Genomic DNA, 17,836 nt, shown 5'->3' on the forward strand with positions numbered 1-17,836 from the left:
TGCAAATACGTGACCCAGGCCTGTAATCCTAGCACTTTGGTAGGCCAAGAGTGGTGGCTCATCCCTGTAATCCTAGCACTTTGGGAGGCTGAGGCAGGCAGATCACTTGAGGCCAGGAGTTTGAGACCAGCTTGGCCAACATGGTGAAACCTTGCCTGTACTAAAAGTACAAAAATTACCCAGGCATGGTGGTGGGCACCTGTAATCTCAGCTATTTGGGAGGCTGAGACAGGAGAACCACTTGAAACTGGGAGGCAGCGTTTGCAGTGAGCCGTGATTGTACCACTGCACTACAGCCTGGGTGACAGAGTGAGACTGTCTCAAAAAAAAAAAAAAAGGCAAATTATTGACTTATTGGATCCCCACCACAGACGTACTGACCCACGGACTCTGATGGTAGTACTCACGCACCTGTTCTAAGAGGGCTTCCAGGGGGCCCGATGCATGCTGACCTTTGCGAGGCCCTATTCCAACCAAACCAGGAAACTCAGATTTTCCAAAGTTCTTTTCCCACTGCCCTGCCTTTGCATAGAATTCCTGGAATGCCTTTTCGTCATCTTGTTAAAATCCTGGTTAAACTTCAAGGCCTAGTTTGAGACACTATTTCCATGATGTCAATCTTGATCCTATCTTTTATAGCATTATCTGGTTTTCCTTCCTGGCACTAATCACTTATTAAATTGTACTAGTCATCTGGTGTACCTGCTTTATTTTCCCTACTAATCTGGAAACAAAAATACTAGAACCTGACTCATCTTTCTACCTTGAGACACCTTGTGCTGTCACTCTTGATGCCTCGCACACAGTAGGTGCTCTAAAAATAGTTTGTGGCTTTTTGATTTTACAGAGAAGATTGAGGAAATTAAACCCTTGCCCGGGAGGCATATAAAAATCCTGTTAAATGAAAAGAGGCTCATGCTAACTCTTGTGTTGACTTATTGATGCCAAACTAGACTTGAACGTTGATGTGTCTTCAGGGAAGAAGCCAAATACGCTACTGTAAAAAATTCTAACCTCTGCTCTTTACCTGGAGAAGTTGAATTAGCCCTGTCGTTTCACCTGATGCCAAAAAAGCAGCTTCCATTATTGTGTCAGTAATAGACTTTTATCCTGCGTGGAGGAACTTCTCTTAAATCTTTCTCATAGCACTGGTGTGCTTCTTTCCGCTGATGTGTTTACGTAATGTTTCACAAGAAGTGACAGTTCCTTCTCAGGTGCTTTGCCCAAAAGGTGGCATAAGCAAAGAATGAAATTCAAGGTGGTTGGCTTTAGGAGGGCCTAAAATTGGGAATGCGAGAGTTCCCACGTAACACAAACCCAGATATTCTAAGACTCCTATATTTTACAAAACCGAGTTATTTCCTTCCTAATACAAAGCATGACAGTTAGAATTTATTGTGTATTTACAATGGATTGTGTCTGTCCTGGTGATTGTGATGGAACCAGGGGGAAAGAGTAAGAAATCTAAGCATCTTTGTGTTTTCTTCCTTTTCTTTTCTCTTCCTCCCCTCTTTCAGGCTCTGAAAGTGTTCCAGCTGAAATTTCAGATCGGACAGACTCGCTGCGGCTCCGGAGGCAGTGATTCCAAGCTGCTCGAGCACGCTGCTGCCAAGCTGCAGGATGGTGCACGTAGCCAGGCTGCTGCTGCTGCTCCTCACTTTCTTCCTCCGCACGGATGCTGAGAGTAAGCCATTCTCCCCTTCTCTAGGGGGCTGTGACCATAATGAGTGGTTTTGTTTGCAGTTGGCACCAGGCTCAGGGCTTCTGAATACATTTCCTTTGGAAGTAAATCCTGAGACACTGTGGGATCCTCCTTGGCTACCAGCCAGCCTTTGAAAGAGATTATTGACGTGACTTCCTCACCATTTCCTCTCCCTTTTAATGCCCCTTTTCTTGTGCATCTAACTGCTCCTCCTGTTTATTTATTTTTTTATACCTCTTATCAGCCTGGTAGCAAAGATATTATGAGACCAAGCATATAACTCAAACTGAGGTTAACCAGTTGGTGGTGCCAATAAGTAAACATTGTTCAGACCCACTCAAAATTTCTTTATTTTTGTGGATTGTTCCGTGTTTAGAAAAATGCACAATGTCACAATGAGCCTAATTAAACTTCCAAGCCCCTTGTAGCTGTCATAGCAGCTGTTCTAATGTACTGTTTCCGACAGCTGTCGTCGAGTACAGTATTCAAACAAATCAAGCAGAACTGACAACTTTGTGCCTGGGTGAAGGGTCTGGAAGTATGAGGAGAATTCTGTGGACTAGAGACACCAAAGTTTGGATTACTGGACTCAGTTTATGAAACTGCTATTGTGGTCAATTAGCTTGACAATTAATGAGAAGATCATGTCTCCTTCCTAATTAGGAAATCATTAGGTCTACCTTGTTTACATGCATTTATTTTCCCATCTGTCCTGTGGCTTTTTGGAAGAGGTAGTACTAGAGAAAGGCATGTCTCGGCCTTGTACTCCCTGACATGTGTGGTTCCTTGGTAGTGGTTTAGTTCATAAATGAGTTGGCCATTTTCTTTGGGAATCACCTAGTATGAGTAAAATGTGTAACATCTGCAGTTATTAACGTTTCTCTCCACTGACTATTTCAGTGAGATTAAATTTGATTCATGTTAAGGATGTTTCCCAGACAAGGATCCTGTGTCATCTTGGCCCCTTTCTATTAATTGCATTTTGACAAGAATTCCCTCACGAGCCACCAATTGCTTCATTGAAATAGGAGCTCTATTTTCTAAAGAGGTATTTTGAGAAGTGAAAAGAATAACATTAATAATAAGATACATATGTAACATGCACGTTTTAAGTACAACATTCTCTGGTTAATAATGTATATAGTTTCCTAATTAGCACTTGGGAGTGTCAACTTAAGGTGAAGCCAAGGAATTTTGAGTCTAATGCCAGCAAATAATTAACTGGGAAAAGACCCAAATGTAAGATGTTCTTGTTATTTTAAAGCCATTTATGTCAAAGCTTATTTTAAAGGTGAAATCTAAATTTAGTTTATTAAAGAGAAATTGAGACTATGGTTTTATTATTTTTGTTTGGCTAGAGTGCAAAAGTAAGTTGTTTCACCATTGTTAATTTTTGGCAAAAGCCCATTTAGACTTTAGTGTCAGATCACAGCTAGAGGTTTTCTTAAAGTTACTAGATATAATTATTGTACGTCCATGAAGTTATCTTTCCAGATAAGTAAAAATGCTCTTCTACTGAGCAGTGATGCCTTTGCTTAATTCTCTGGTGAAAAGTGGCAGACAGATGTGGAGTTTAGAAAGGAGGACTTTTAAAATTAAGTTTGAAAAAACAATCTTTTCTGCAGATAACTGTCATCTTACTGGTTTTCTCCGTCTTCCTCTTTCTTCTTCATCACACTTCTTATGCTGTGTAGTCTTACAAAAGAAATCACAAAGGCCCTTGTTAGCAATTTGTAGTGAAGATATTTATCATGCTATGTGTTTTGTGATATCAGCTGTCAACCTTAAGATGTCACTTGAAGAAGAATCTACTCCCTCTCACCCTTCCCATTATAGCTAAAAAGAGGAAACAGGCTTCAACTTGGCCAAATCAATTTTGATTAGCTTTGTCCGTGTCTAATCAGCCTCCATGTAGTATATTTTCCTTTTCACAGATTCATTTGGCACTGTTGAATAGCATGTGTATTCTGAAAGTTATTGACGAAAGAGGAAAATTTAACCGTATCTTTTAAGGTCCATTTTAAAAGAAGAGGGAACATCCATTTGCAATCTACCGGAAGATATTTGTGGTTTGTGAAAGCACATGGTAGAGTTGGAGATAACATTTTAGTCACTAAAAATGTTTAAAAACAATTGGTAAAATAGGATCCAGATTATAACTTAACAAATACTGTCATTACCTTTTCTTCAAACATTGAAATAAAAATAAAGTTATAAGTAACACTGAAGAAAAATTTGATTTATTTGCTATCATATAAAAGTAATATTTTTCAGGCTTTTATTGCCTGGTTCACTGATTTGTTTCCTTATGCCTTCATTAGCACATCTAGCCTTCTTTATTTTCCCTTTTACCTAACTGTGTTTTGTATTGATCCAAAGGATCAAGAGTTATTAATAGTAGCTTGTCAGAGCTATTTTAGAACTCTGAAGTAATTTTTTCAAATGCTTGTCCGCCTTTGAAAAAGAAGACTATATGGGGGTGGGAATGGAAGGAAGCCACTCTAGTTTGCCATGTTAATTTAATGTGTCCAACTCACTGTCTTTTGAAATGATTAACTCCCAAAAGCCTGAGAGTCAGGGTTATAATCTGCTGTATAGAATGTCATAGCAAAGTACTGGGCATGATGTTGCATTAAGGAGGAGGGCTCTTATGAGCCTTGGTTCAAACCTAGGTTGGAAAATTGTGATAATATCCCTCAGCCGAAAATTATAGTCTTTGCCATTGCCAGTTTAAAATGCCCTATATATCCACTATTATTTTAAAAAGCTAGACGTGTGTTTGTATCTGATTTCTGTTCATTCCGGTGTCTTGAATGGCCCAGATGATTTTGCTTGTTGTTTCTTGAATGCATGTCTGGACAGTAGAGCTGTGATCTCAGGGAAAGGCATATGCGACTTCTGTTTGAGCAGCATGAGTAAGCTCTTCTTCAGGGCTGGCCAACCAGTTTTGTGGTTTAGGTAGTGCTCCGAGAACCATTCGGCTGTGAGATGCACGCAAATTAAAGATTCATGTAGATTATAGTAATGTAATCCTCAGGTGAATGTTTTTCTTCTAGATGAGTTTTCATAATAGCTTCTGTTAGTTGTATTTCATACATAAATTTCGTTTGCTGTTTACCAGTCTTTAAAAAAGAAAAACTAAATGCAGACCAAGAGCCTACTGTTAGCATCTTCTTTGTCAGACCAGTTCTCACTCTAACGAAATCACTTGTAGCATACTGTTACATTTTAGACCTGAGTTTACACTGTGGTCATTATAATTAAACCTGAATGTTTACCTGATCTCAGAAATAGAACTTTTTTTAAATTGTAGAGACACACTCTTCATAATTTAATTCCTCAAATGGTTTAGTTCATCCATTTACTTGTTGTTTCTTTGTCATTTTTCCACTTCAGATTGTGAATAGTTCCTCATTCTCCTTCCTTATTGTTAAAGAGCCTTGCTGTAGTCACTATATACTTGCAATATTTCTTTCTTTCTTTCTTTCTTTCTTTCTTTCTTTCTTTTTTTTTTTTTTTTTTTTTTTTTTGAGACAGAGTCTCGCTCAGTCGCCCAGGCTGGAGTGCAGTGGCGCGATCTCGGCTCACTGCAAGCCCCGCCTCCTGGGTTCACGCCATTCTCCTGCCTCAGCCTCCCAAGTAGCTGGGACTACAGGCACCCGCCACCGCGCCCAGCTAATTTTCTGTATATGTAGTAGAGATGGGGTTTCACTGTGTTAGTGAGGATGGTCTTGATCTCCTGACCTCGTGATCCGCCTGTCTCGGCCTCCCAAAGTGCTGGGATTACAGGCGTGAGCCACCACACCCGGCCTGTACTCGCAATATTTCTGTCTTTTATGGAAGCAGTGAGTCCCTCCTCAAACCCCTTTGGTATTGTATCACTGTAGCCCATGGAGTTTCTTTATTTCTTTGACATTAGAGCATAGACTGACATGTGTTTTAAGATAATCATTTGCTACCTTAAGTATTTCCTGATGGGCAACATAGAGTAATGGTTAAGAATGTGAGCTCTGAAGCCATAGTCTGGTTTTGAAGTCTGGCTGTGATTTGGTAAATCATGCTCTTAGCCTCAGTTTCCCATATCTTTGTCATTTTGATCAGTCTTGCTCTTTGCTTCAGTTTTCCTATTTTTAAAATGTGGATGACGGTGATGGTCATGATATAATACTCCTGGGTTTTGTGAGGATTTGCTGAGTTAAAATAAAACTCATAGATCAGCAGATAACACAAGGTTGGTGTTTCGTGAATGTTAGCTGTTATTATATCATTATTCAACGAGATTTAGCAAACTTTTTTTTTTGCAAACATTTTTATTGAGCACGTGTGAAGCACTGTGCTAATTTTTTTTTTTTTTTAATTTGACCTAGAGATTATCAAAATTTGGGTGGTGGATAAGCCAGGTTTTCTTGTAGCAAGTTAAAGTCTTCCAGCTTGCTTCTCTGCAAAGTCCTATATGTAGGAGTTCTTATAAACCCTTGCTTCCGGGCGTTAAATTGAAGATCAAGAGGGGAAATATAAAGCATATCTGCTTTAGTCTAAAATAGTTAAAGAAAAGCTTCTTAGAATTACACATTTAAAATTAATTTGGCTTGGGTAGAATGGATAGTAGAGGCTGTTTCCTCTGTTTGTACGGTTGCCTCTTACACACATTTTATTGAGCAGCCCACAGGAAGGAACTATAGAAATTTACTGTAGGTAAACACAGCAATACAGTGCCTCTTCAGAAAGCTGAAGGTGAGGGGTGAGCTTGGTGAGAAAGAGAGTGAGTGGCCATTGATATGACCAGGAATTAACTTGCAGGAAAAAAAATATGTTTTTTAGTTTTTTTGAGACAGCCTCACTCTGTTGCCCAGGCTGGAGTCCAGTGGCATGATCTTGACTCACTGCAACCTCCACCTCTGGAGTTCCAGCAATCCTCTTGCCTCAGCCTCCCAAGTAGCTGGGATTACAGGCCCCTGCCACCATGCCCGGCTAATTTTTGTGTTTTTAATAAATACGGGGTTTCACCATGTTGGCCAGGCTGGTCTCGAACTTCGAACCTCAAATCATCCACTCAGCCTCCTAAAGTGCTGGTATTACAGGTGTGAGCCACCGTGCCAACCAAAAACATTTTTTTAAAGGAATAGGAAAATGATGGTGTTGAAAGCGGGGCAAATGATTGCATCTTGCAGAAATTGGTGAGATCTTCCCAAAAAAGTTAGGAATGGAAAGGATAACTTTCTTATATTATTAAAATGCATACATTTCAGTAGGCAGAGTCAGTTTACACCAGAAACATATCTTATTAAAAAGATTTTGGTTTTTGCCATGTGTGGTGGCTCACGCCTGTAATTCCAGCACGTTGGGAGGCTGAGGCAGGAGGATCATTTGAGGAGAGGAGTTCAAGATCAGCCTGGACAACATAGCAAGACCTTATCTGCACGAAAATTTTTAGAAAGTAAAATAAAAATGTCTTTTTGTTTTTGTTTTATATTATGAATGTTATCTCAATCATTTGAGTATCCTTTAAAAGATAAATTGCTTGGGATGATGAAAATGTTCTCTTTTTTTTAATTTTTTTTTTTTTTTTGAGATGGAGTTTTGGTCTTGTTACTCAGGCTGGAGTGCAATGGCACGATCTTGGCTCACCACAACCTCTGCCTCCTGGGTTCAAGTGACTCTCCTGCATCAGCCTCTCTGGTAGCTGGGATTACAGGCATGCCCCACCACACCTGGCTAATTTTTTTTGTATTTTTAGTAGAGACAAGGGTTCTCCGTATTGGTCAGGCTGGTCTCGAACTCCCGACCTCAGGTGATCCGCCCGCCTCGACCTCCCAAAGTGCTGAGATTACAGGCATGAGCCACTGCGCCCGGCCCCAAAAATGTTCTTAAGTTAGATTAGAGTGATGATACTGAGTATAAACATAATATACTAAATACCATTGAATCGTGTACTTTAAATGGGAAAACTCTATGGTATTTGAATTATATCTCACTAAAGCTGTTAAAACAAGGAAAAAAAATATCCAGTTGTGGTGGCACATACCTGTAGTCCTGGCTACTTGGGAGGTTGAAGAGGGAGGATTGCTTGAGCCCAGTTTAAGGCCATAGTGACCTAGGATGACATCACTGCACTGCAGCCCTGTGACAGGCAGAGACTGTGTCTCAAAACAAACAAACAAACAAACAAAAACCACCTAAACCAAAACAAAAAGCAATTTCTGCTTACCCTAGTTCTTTGGTTACAGTCCCTTAAGTATATGCAACCTGAAAGTAACCTGTATGTTTACATGATAAACACGTAACCATGTTTATCAGCCTTCATTGTTTCTCTTCTCTCTAAATTAATAGAGGTGTGGCAAAATTACTCCCTCTTGCTTCCTCCCCTCCCTTTAAAGTAGCTAAATTAGCAACATCCAGCTGTCTGAAGCAAGGAAAGTATTCCAGCTATTTTACTGATCCTTTAGCCTCATTGTGGAGTTTCTGTGGCTTTTTGAATTAATTGCTCCCAGCAGAGCTGTAGCTACCTACTAAGATTAAGAATCTGTCACAAAATCAACACATGTGTACACTTCAAAGCATTTTTTATTGAGTGTAGTAGGACTTGCTTTTTTAAACAATTCCAAAGTATGACCTGTTTGTTATCTCTATTTGGGAATAGGCCCTAAACTGTAAGGATGGAACAATTATCAAAAGTATTTGTGAACCAATTCTTGTTATTTGTAATAGTCTGGTGGTATTTGATTCTACTGTTGTGTGATCTCCTGCTTTTTTTCCCTTAACATTCTTAACTTCTTTAATTTTCCTCTCATTCCATTACTATGTACCTGATCTACTTCTTCTTCTTTTCCCTTTGTTTTTTGAGACAGGGTCTGGCTCTGCTGCCCAGGCTGGAGTAGTGCAGTGGCACAATCTCTGCTCACTGCAACCTCCACTTCCTGGGCTCCAGTCATCCTCTCACCTCAGCCTCCCTAATAGCTGGGACTGTAGGCACGTGCCACCATGCTTGGTTAATCTTTTTTTTTTTTTTTTTTTTTTTTTTTTTGAGATGGAGTCTCACTCTGTCACCAAGGCTGGGGTGCAGTGGCACCATGTCGGCTCACTGCAACCTCCATCTCCTGGGTTCAAGCAATTCTCCTGCCTTAGCCTCCTGAGTAGCTGGGATTACAGGTGCCCACCACCACACCTGGCTAGTTTATATATATATATATATATATATATATATTTTTTTTTTTTTAGTGGAGACCGGCTGGTCTCGAACTCCTGACTTCAGGTGATCCAGCCACCTCAGTCTCCCAAAGTGCTGGAATTATAGGCGTGAGCCACCATGCCTGGCCTTCTTGGCTAATTTTTGTATTTTTTTGTAGAGATGGTTTTACCATCTTGCCCACACTGGTCTCGAACTCCTGAGCTCAAGTGATCTGCCAGCCTCGGCTTCCCAAAGTGCTGGGATTATAATTGTGAGCCACCACACCCGGCTGTACCTGATCCATTTCAAGTAACCTTGACTTGGTTGGGAGCCCCATCCCCTCCTGCCTACGTAGATGTGTTTCTGTGTTTCTTGTTAATTCAGAAACTCCAAGCCAGCCTCTGTCTTGAAGTGAAGAATTAAAGAGAAAGGTCCTGTGATTGGATGGAGATGCCAATTTAGAACTAATTCTTTAACCTAAAGTTTAATATTTTCTTTTTTCTTCAGTTTGCCTTAGTTTCACTTATTTCTTCACTAAACTGGTGTGTGTGTGTGTGTGTGTGTGTCTGTGTGTGTGTGTGTGTGTGTCTGCTATGTGGAAAGCTCTGTGTGAAGTGGTGGGAATATAAAAATTTTAAACAGTGTGGGCCTACACAATCCTGTAATCTATCTTCAGAATTCATAGCTAGTGTTTAGGATGCTCTCAAGCAATCTTCTCAGACTTTGTCTCCAGGCAGGAAGTAATGCATAAAGAATGTGGACCCTGGAGCAAAGTGCTTGTGTTCAAGTCCTGCCTCTGTTGTATAATTACTCCGACCACGGGCAGGGTACAAATCTCTATGTGTCTTTCATCTGTACAATGAAGATAAATATAGCACACACTTGATATAGTTATCACAAGGACTAAGGAAATAACTGTTTGTAAAGCATTTTGAATAATAGGATTAAATATTCACTAAATGTTATTAGTTGCTATTATGCCTTTTTTTCTCATTAGTTTGTGTCATTTCCAAATTAGAAGCATCTTTGTTTAGATCTCTGTTGGCATATATTATCCCATTAACTTCACAATTTGAGCAGAATCTTTTTAAAATGTAAATACGTATATTTATATACATTTATGATTTCAAGGGACATTGACTGATTGGCTCATTCATGTCTTTCATAGTCCCATTAATAAATGTTTATTGGACACATTTCCTGTGCCAAACATTGAGTTAACTACTGAGGATAAAATGTGGATTGAAAGCGATATGATCCCTGCCCCTAAAAAGCTTAAACTCTAGTGGCATAGCCAAATATTTGACATTAATTTTTAAAATTTACGTTTTCTAACAGTAAGAAGTATTTAAGGGAAGAAAATAAGCAGCCAGGTGGCTCATCTGTTTTGAAAAGTAATCCACAGCTTTCCTGGGGGAATGATTTATTTTTTCTATTTTGAAATAATTTTACACTTAAAAGACATTACAGCAATCATACAGGAATTTTCCATGTAGCTTTCATTCATTTTTCCTAATATTAATATATTACATAATCACAGTACATTATCAAAACCAGGAAGTTAACGTTTGCACAGTACTGTTAACTACATGTGTTATTTGGATTTTACCAGTTTTTACATGCACTTATTTTTAGCTATTATTATTATTTATTTTGGAGACAGGGTCTCACTCTGTTATCCAGGCTGGAGTGCAGTGATGCGATCTCGGCTCACTGCAGCCTCTGCGTCCTGGGCTCGGGTGATCCTCCCACTTCAGCATCACTAGTAGCTGGGATTACTGGCACATGCCATCATGTCCGGCTAATTTTTGTATTTTTTTTAGAGATGGGGTTTCCTCATGTTGCCCAGGCTGGTCTCAGAATCCTGGGCTCAGAATCCTGGGCTCAAGCTCTCCACTTGGCCTCCCAAAGTGCTGGGATTAGAGACATGATAAAAATAAATGCACCTGGCTAAGTGGTGGAGACTGGCTAAGACAAGGCTTCATAAACCTTGTTCAGAATCTTGGTTTTTATTCTATGAACTGCAGGAATCACTGACTTACTTTTAAGCTGCTATAGGAAGACATTTACATTTTTAAGAGAGCAATGAGGCAGCATGGTGGAAAAATTCTTTGGAGGGAGGCCAGCCAGAGTGGCCTTGAGATCTGTTAAGAGGCTTTTTGGAAGTTACGGAGTAGATGTGGTATAAGGGACCAGGGTGATAGAGGTTTAAGGAGGCTAGACTGCTTGACACTTAAACATTTTTTAAAATTGACTTTTGTGAAGAAGCATTATTCTAACACTTGAACCACCAACAGATTGTTAAAATTTAGAGTGAAGGAGAAAACGACGTTAAGAAGGGACCTAAAGTGTATTCAGTACCTTATAAGTAATCCTTTGTTTTTAACGTGGCATTTAAAAAATTCCCCCCAAATTTATCTTTACTCAGTCTTGTAATTTCACTTTTTAATCGTGAAGTTCAGATAGTTTTATTTAAACTTACCTTTTTGCTAGTATCTGTTAAAAATGTGGAATCCAGAATCAGTTTAAAACAATGAAGTTCAGTGCCTTACTACAAAAGACATTACAATTTAGCTTTGTTCTCTCACAAAAGTTTTAAATTCACTGTACAATTTGCAATAGGTTTGTAAAAATCAACATAGTACTGTGCAGTTATTTACAATAACTACAGTTATTAAATCTGGCTTTAAGATATGCTAAGTACTTATATCATCAGTTTAAAAAATAGCACACAATCTATTCCTTTTAAGCTGAAAGTACAGAAAGTATAACAAATCTACTAAACCAAGTATGTTTTCTTAGTTTTTTTTTTTGTGTTAAGATACATTTAGAGAAACATACACTGAAACCTTTTTAAGATGCTTATAAAGGAGTGAGAGAAAAATAAAATGCCATTGTTTGTCACTAAAAAAAGTCATTTAAACCTTTAATCTACAGTGATTTTAGGTTGATAAAAACTCCTCTAATATCTATATTCATCTTTTACAACAAATTTCAATAACATTTCATTTAAAAGAAATAACACTTTTCATTTAGCACATGACTACAGTGTGCCTCCAATAAGCCAGATTCTTGTTACCAAAGAATTTATATTCTAGTTGGGAAGTTGTGGAGAAAGGAGCAGTGCAGCAAGACATGGCTATGGGCAACAAGTCACTGAACGGTGTGACTTTGGAGAGTGATAAATGCTGCAAAGATCGTAAAACAGCGTGATGTAATATGAGAGTAAAAGGGAATATGAAGGGAGAGGACAGGTCTTGCTTTCGTTTGTCATATGTCAAGGAAGGTGTTACTGAGTGAGATAAAACACTTGAGCCGAAGAATGGGAAGGGTCCAGCTATGAAAAAATGGAGTTCAGAGCATCCAGGCAGATGGGGGAATGAGTGTAAAGACCTTAGTGCAAGGAGGAGCCTTGTGTGTTCAAAGGACAAAATAAGGTCCAGGAGACACATCATGGGGCCCTGGAGGTCGTATAAAGAGTTTGGATTGCTGGGCTAGGTATTAAGAGAGTATGTAGGGAAACATATATTATTGGGACATCTATTTATTAAACTTGAATTGGGTACTACTGTTCTCTACTAGGACAAAACATGTATATATTTTTCCACAAATAGTGCATTGAAGGTTTGGTACAACCTCCTGATCAAGTTATAAACTCAGTGTCTAAACAGCTTAACTGAAATTTTCTTTGCACCAGCTGATATAAACGTGGAACACCAAAGACTTTGGTAAATAAAAGCACAAATGTCTGCTTTTAGCTTGTTGTCTCTGGCCAGTTTTATTTTTCTTTTAAAGCAGATGATAGTTTTACATTGGAAACCATGTAATTAAGTCTACACTTTCCTTCATCAATATCCATAGCTGCAGATAGTGAAGGAGGGTACATCTGTAAAGTAAGGCTGTTATTGGAGGGTGATGGTCAACATAGAATTGCAGGGAAGAAAGGAACTTCAACAGGGCTTTTCCCTATATGCTTCCGTTTTGTCAACATTACAGCAATAGGATTCCTAAGTGATTTGTAGGTTGGAGTCCCTATATAGATTAAAGCTTTTTAATAATTCCTGGTAAACTTCTTCCATTTAAGAAAAAAAAAAAACCCTTTTTTATATGATTTAACATATTTGGATTTATTTTAAGACCAATGGGAATGTAAGGTAATACATGAAATGATTATTAAACCATAACTTAAATGTTTTCTCTAAAATAGTACATGGTGTTAGTAACCAGATTTGCCTTAAATAATGGCTCCCTTGCCTACCAGGAGCAATTTTCTCAATTCTCCTGGGAGGAGACTTGAGAATAGGTAGGAGAATTCTGACCCGTTGGCAATGCTCATAGCTCTCACAGGTTCCTATGATGTTTAAATGAGATCCTGAATAGAAGTCCTGTAAGGTTCAGTTTTCATTCCATTCTGTCTCTCTGTACACACACACACACACACGTGCGCGTGCATGCACACACACACACACACAGTAATACTTAATGTATGGAGAAATCAGCTATTTAACATTTTTGACCTATTGCGATGATTTTTCTTATCAAGGAATTCTACCCGGGAAACAGCTTACAGTCCGGTTGTGACAGCCCAGTGGTCTCTCAACATTGAGAACTGTCCCCTGGGGGCAAAATCACCCAGTTGAGAACCACGGGTGTTGCTTGTGAAAGCTTTGGACCAGAAGGTTGGAGCAGAGGTTAGGAGAGATAGATACTGCCCTTCTAATTAATATGGGGTTTGGAAGGGAGAAATTTTGTTAGAAATGTGATAGACCTTTCACAAGCTCTTGAAATCAGCTGTGCAAATTGGGAAAGAGAAATCGTAGTTCTGTGTAATATCTGTAAAACCAGACGCAGATGGCCTTATCACTTTATGTCTCAGTTTTTGTTGTCTGGAGTATTAGATGATAATTATAGGATTGCTGTAAAGACAAAAGCAGGTTAACCAATGTAAGGTGTTTAGTACTATGCCTTGCACATAGTAAACGCTAAATAAACATTAGCCATTATTATAAACTATTTTATGGTATATTAATTTTGTTAATATTTTATTTTTTATCAATAAAATTAATTTTATCTTACCACAGTGATTGTGATACCTTTCTTTTTTTTTTTTTTTTTTTTTTTTTTTTTTTTTTTTTTTTTTTTTTTTGAGATGGAGTCTCGCCCTGTCGCCCAGGCTGCACAGCCCGGTTATTTTTTTTTTTTTTTTTTATTTTATAGAACGGTCTCACCTTGGTCCGATGATCCCCCACCTTTACAAGCGTGAGCCACCGCGCCCGGCCCGATACCTTTCACTTGAATACTTGAGTAGTGATTTAAATACTTTATCTTTCTTTTTTTTTTGAAACGGAGTCTCAGTCGTCCAGACTGGAGTGCAGTGGCGCGATCTCAGCTCACTGCAACCTCTGACTCCCAGGTTCAAGCGATTCTTGTGCCTCAGCCTCTCGAGTAGCTAGGATTACAGGCGTGTGCCACCATGCCTGGCTAATTTTTGTATTATTAGTAGGGATGGGGTTTTGCCATGTTGGGCATGCTAGTCTCGAACTCCTGACCTCAGGTGATCCCCCTGCCTCGGCTTCCCAAAGTGTTGGGATAACAGGTATGAGCCACCACGCCCAGCCAGTTTAAACACTTTATCTTCTTAATCTCATTTGTTCCCGAATATTCTAAGAGTAGGCAACATAATTTTTATCCTCCTCACTTCTCAGATGAAAAAAAAAAAAAATCCAAGGGTCAGAGTAGATGACCTGCCGAGAGCAAGAAGGTGAATAGGTGATGGGGAAGGACCTAAAACACACACTCATGATTCCCTGTCCAGAGAAGAGGCAGAACAGCTGAAAAGAGCCGGCAAGAGGGCTCAAAATGCACAGCAGCCAGAGGGCCCAAGAGGTGCCATTGGGCATCAGGCCCAGGGTTATCCAGGCTCATTGTAGTTACTACGCCCCTCATTGATAGTCATCTTGAGGCCCTAGAGTCATGGAGGAAAGTTATGTCATAGTCACAACTTACACACTGTGTAAGAATTGAGAAGCACTGAATGGCTTTTAGAATGGCTTCTAATTTCAATCAAAAAAAAACATCAATTTGGAAAATTTTGATTTCTGTGTGGCTAGTGTTTCACTATAAAATGATTTCCATTTTTTTTATTAGGCTTTCTTGTTCTTGTCAATTTGATTATAAATTGTCAGCAGTAAGGTCTGCTTTCAAGATTTTGTCATTGTGATCATGTTGTCACTTTACTCATCATCGTGGTGTGGTAACTTGGAAATCATGGCCAAAATATTTTACAGTTCCTCTCATCACGGTGCAGTCCGTTTCCCCACTCCTTGAATGTAGGTTCGTCCCCTGACTGGCTTTGGTCAGTAATAGGAGGGTGCAGAAGTGATAGTACACCGGCTCTGGGCCTGGCCCTTCAACAGCCTGGAAGCTTCTACTTTCACTCTCTGACATATTGAGTCATCATAGCAAGATGCTCACCCTGCTGAAGGGACCCCCAGAGAGAGAGAAATACTCAGCCAGCCCACACCTGTTGCAGCTGTCCCAGGTGAGGAGCCAGATATATGAGCCAAGCCATCTTGGCATTCCAGCCAGAGTCCAGCCTCTTCTTCATGACTGTAAGCCATATGAGTGACCACATGGGAGGTGGAGTTTAAAATCTTCTAGCTGAGGCCTGGAGGGAAGAATCATGCGCAAAGAAATCTTTGCCTTAAGCCATTTTTGAAGGGGTTTATAACACAGCAATAAATAACTGAAACACATGGTGATTATTGTTATCAAAATGAAGCATCTACCAGCTTGAGGAACAATCTTAGACCTGCAGTTTCCTCTGGAACTGTAACACAGATGGTGTTCTAGATAACACACTTTTAAATGCAAGCTTTTTCTTTTTCTGGTTTTTTTTCTTTTCTTTTTTTTTTTTTTTTTTTTTTTTTTTTTGTCAGAGTAAGTGAACGCATTGATATACATTAGCTAAAGCCCTACTTGGGGCTAACATTTTAAAAGCCTTATACATTTTGCATCCCTTTTGACCAGAGGTCAGCACATGTTTTCTGTAAAGTGCTATATGGTAAATATTGTTGGCTTTGTGGGTTTCTATCATAGCTATTCAGCTCTGCCACTGTAACAAGAAAGTAGCCACAGCCAATACAAAATAAATGGGTAAAACAGTATTCTAATAAAACTTTATTTACAAATACGTGCAGTGGGCCAGATTGTTCAAGAGTCCCAGTTTGGCCACCCCTGCTTTTGACGTTACTCACATACAGCTCCTCATCAGACAGGAGAAAGTGGAGAACATCAGCAGAGGACCTTGTTTAACCTGATGATGTTAGTTAAAGGGAAGAGATTAGTTTGATTAGCCTCCTTTATCACTTTGCCTTGTTGGTAATGTTTATTGGGAGCAGGTGAAATAAGTTCAAGGAGTGCATATCTTGATAAACATAGATGTCTAATGGCGCTTAACCTTTAAAATTTATGCAGAAAAAGCTTTGCATGTTATTGCTCTTTATGTCTTTTGGGGGTGCTTCCGGTATTCAGCTGTTAGTGCCATTTCAAATTGCAAACTCCTGAAAAATGAATAACTTATCAGCTGAGGGATAGTTTTCATTGCACAGTGTGCCTGACATTTGGAGCTATGAACCTCTTAAAAAAGAAGAAAAAAGTGCTGGAAGGTGTTACGTTTGCTGGGAAAGTTGTAAGGGGTCTGTGAAGAAACAGTTTGTAATCGTGGGTCTCAAAGCCTGAGACTGGTTTCATAAAGGCAAATAAAAGCACAAAAGTCACGGTGAATTTGATCACATTATAGATACTTCTGGTATAGATATACTCTGTCCCGTTTTGGTGCTTATAAATCAAAAGCAAAATAAAACTAATGAGAAAACACCATTGATCCAGCAGCAAATGCTCGGAAATAACGCTACGCTCCATCGTGCCAGCAAAGTGAAAAGCTTTTGTGAGAGGTGGGAAGGAGAAGGTTTGGAATTGGAATCCCTGGCTCACATGGGAAAATTGAAGAACGGAGTATGGTCGGCTTGTCCTGGCAGTAAATAGGAGGCACACGTTTCTGCAGATGTAGGAAGGGCGTACCCGCATTCTTGTAAGGACTGAGGTTGTTTAGAATTGTATAGAGAAGGCGGACTAATTAGATTAAACGAAACTCTTGGCTTAATGTGAAGGAAAATGACTAATAGCTAATTCTATTCAACTATGGTGTAAACTCTCAGGGGGAAAGAGTGAGAGCCCCACAGCATGACTCATTTGATGTAAGCAGCAGAAACTACTGTGGAGAACTACTATTTCTGAAATAATCCAAACTACATCAGAAAAGGGGTATAAAAAGACTGTTTAGCAACCGAACAGCACATACTTCTTTTTCATTTCAATTGTTCTGATTTGGAGTGAGAGGGAAACAGGAGGGGTATTATGTTAACTATAATAAAACAAATACTGGCATTCTGAGATCTATTTTCTCTAGAGAGCTTGTATTTTAACAAATTAATCTGACACCCCTATTGGGCAGGGAATAATTGGCTTAAATCCCTTTGGTGTATTTACCCAGGCCACTAGATTGCTTTTTCTAGCCTGAAGAAAGCTTTGACAAATTATGATCACCAACATTTTGCTAGCCCAAAAAGTGCTTTCTGATTTTCCAGCTTTATAAGCATTCTCCCCTTCTCCCTTTCTCACTTCACAGCTTTGCCTTTCAGGTCTCACCTCCTCTTCCAGGTCCACCTTTTTCTGCTGTCTTCATCCACTCTTATTTAGTGCTCACTATGTTGCAGGCATTTGAGGTATAAGGAAGATGGACCCAAGTCACTGCTGTCAGACTAGTGGTAAATATAATAAAAAGATACTTATAATAAAGGGAATTCAGGGCAGGAAGTAGATATGTACACAGGATGCTACCAGGAGCAGTTTCCTTATTGGAATTTACAGGGAATGTTCATAGGTGTGCCGGAGACAGAGAAATT

The 17,836-nt window shown here is 39.3% G+C and overlaps 1 protein-coding gene across 17 annotated transcripts in view; it reads left to right on the top strand.

Annotated features, from left to right (window-relative positions):
• Nucleotides 1-17,836, top strand: part of PTPRD (protein tyrosine phosphatase receptor type D) — a 2,332,625-nt gene that overhangs the window by 1,906,784 nt on the left and 408,005 nt on the right. For all 17 annotated transcript variants that reach the window (XM_058431780.1, XM_058431782.1, XM_058431784.1 and 14 more), the window contains one exon: nucleotides 1,518-1,684. In XM_058431780.1, coding sequence (XP_058287763.1) covers nucleotides 1,621-1,684 — 64 coding nt within the window. In that variant the 5' untranslated portion in view covers nucleotides 1,518-1,620. The remainder of the gene's footprint in view (nucleotides 1-1,517; nucleotides 1,685-17,836) is intronic.

The sequence above is a fragment of the Hylobates moloch genome, unplaced genomic scaffold, assembly GCF_009828535.3.
Source record: "Hylobates moloch isolate HMO894 unplaced genomic scaffold, HMol_V3 SCAFFOLD_19, whole genome shotgun sequence".
NCBI classification, from domain to species: Eukaryota; Metazoa; Chordata; class Mammalia; order Primates; family Hylobatidae; genus Hylobates; species Hylobates moloch.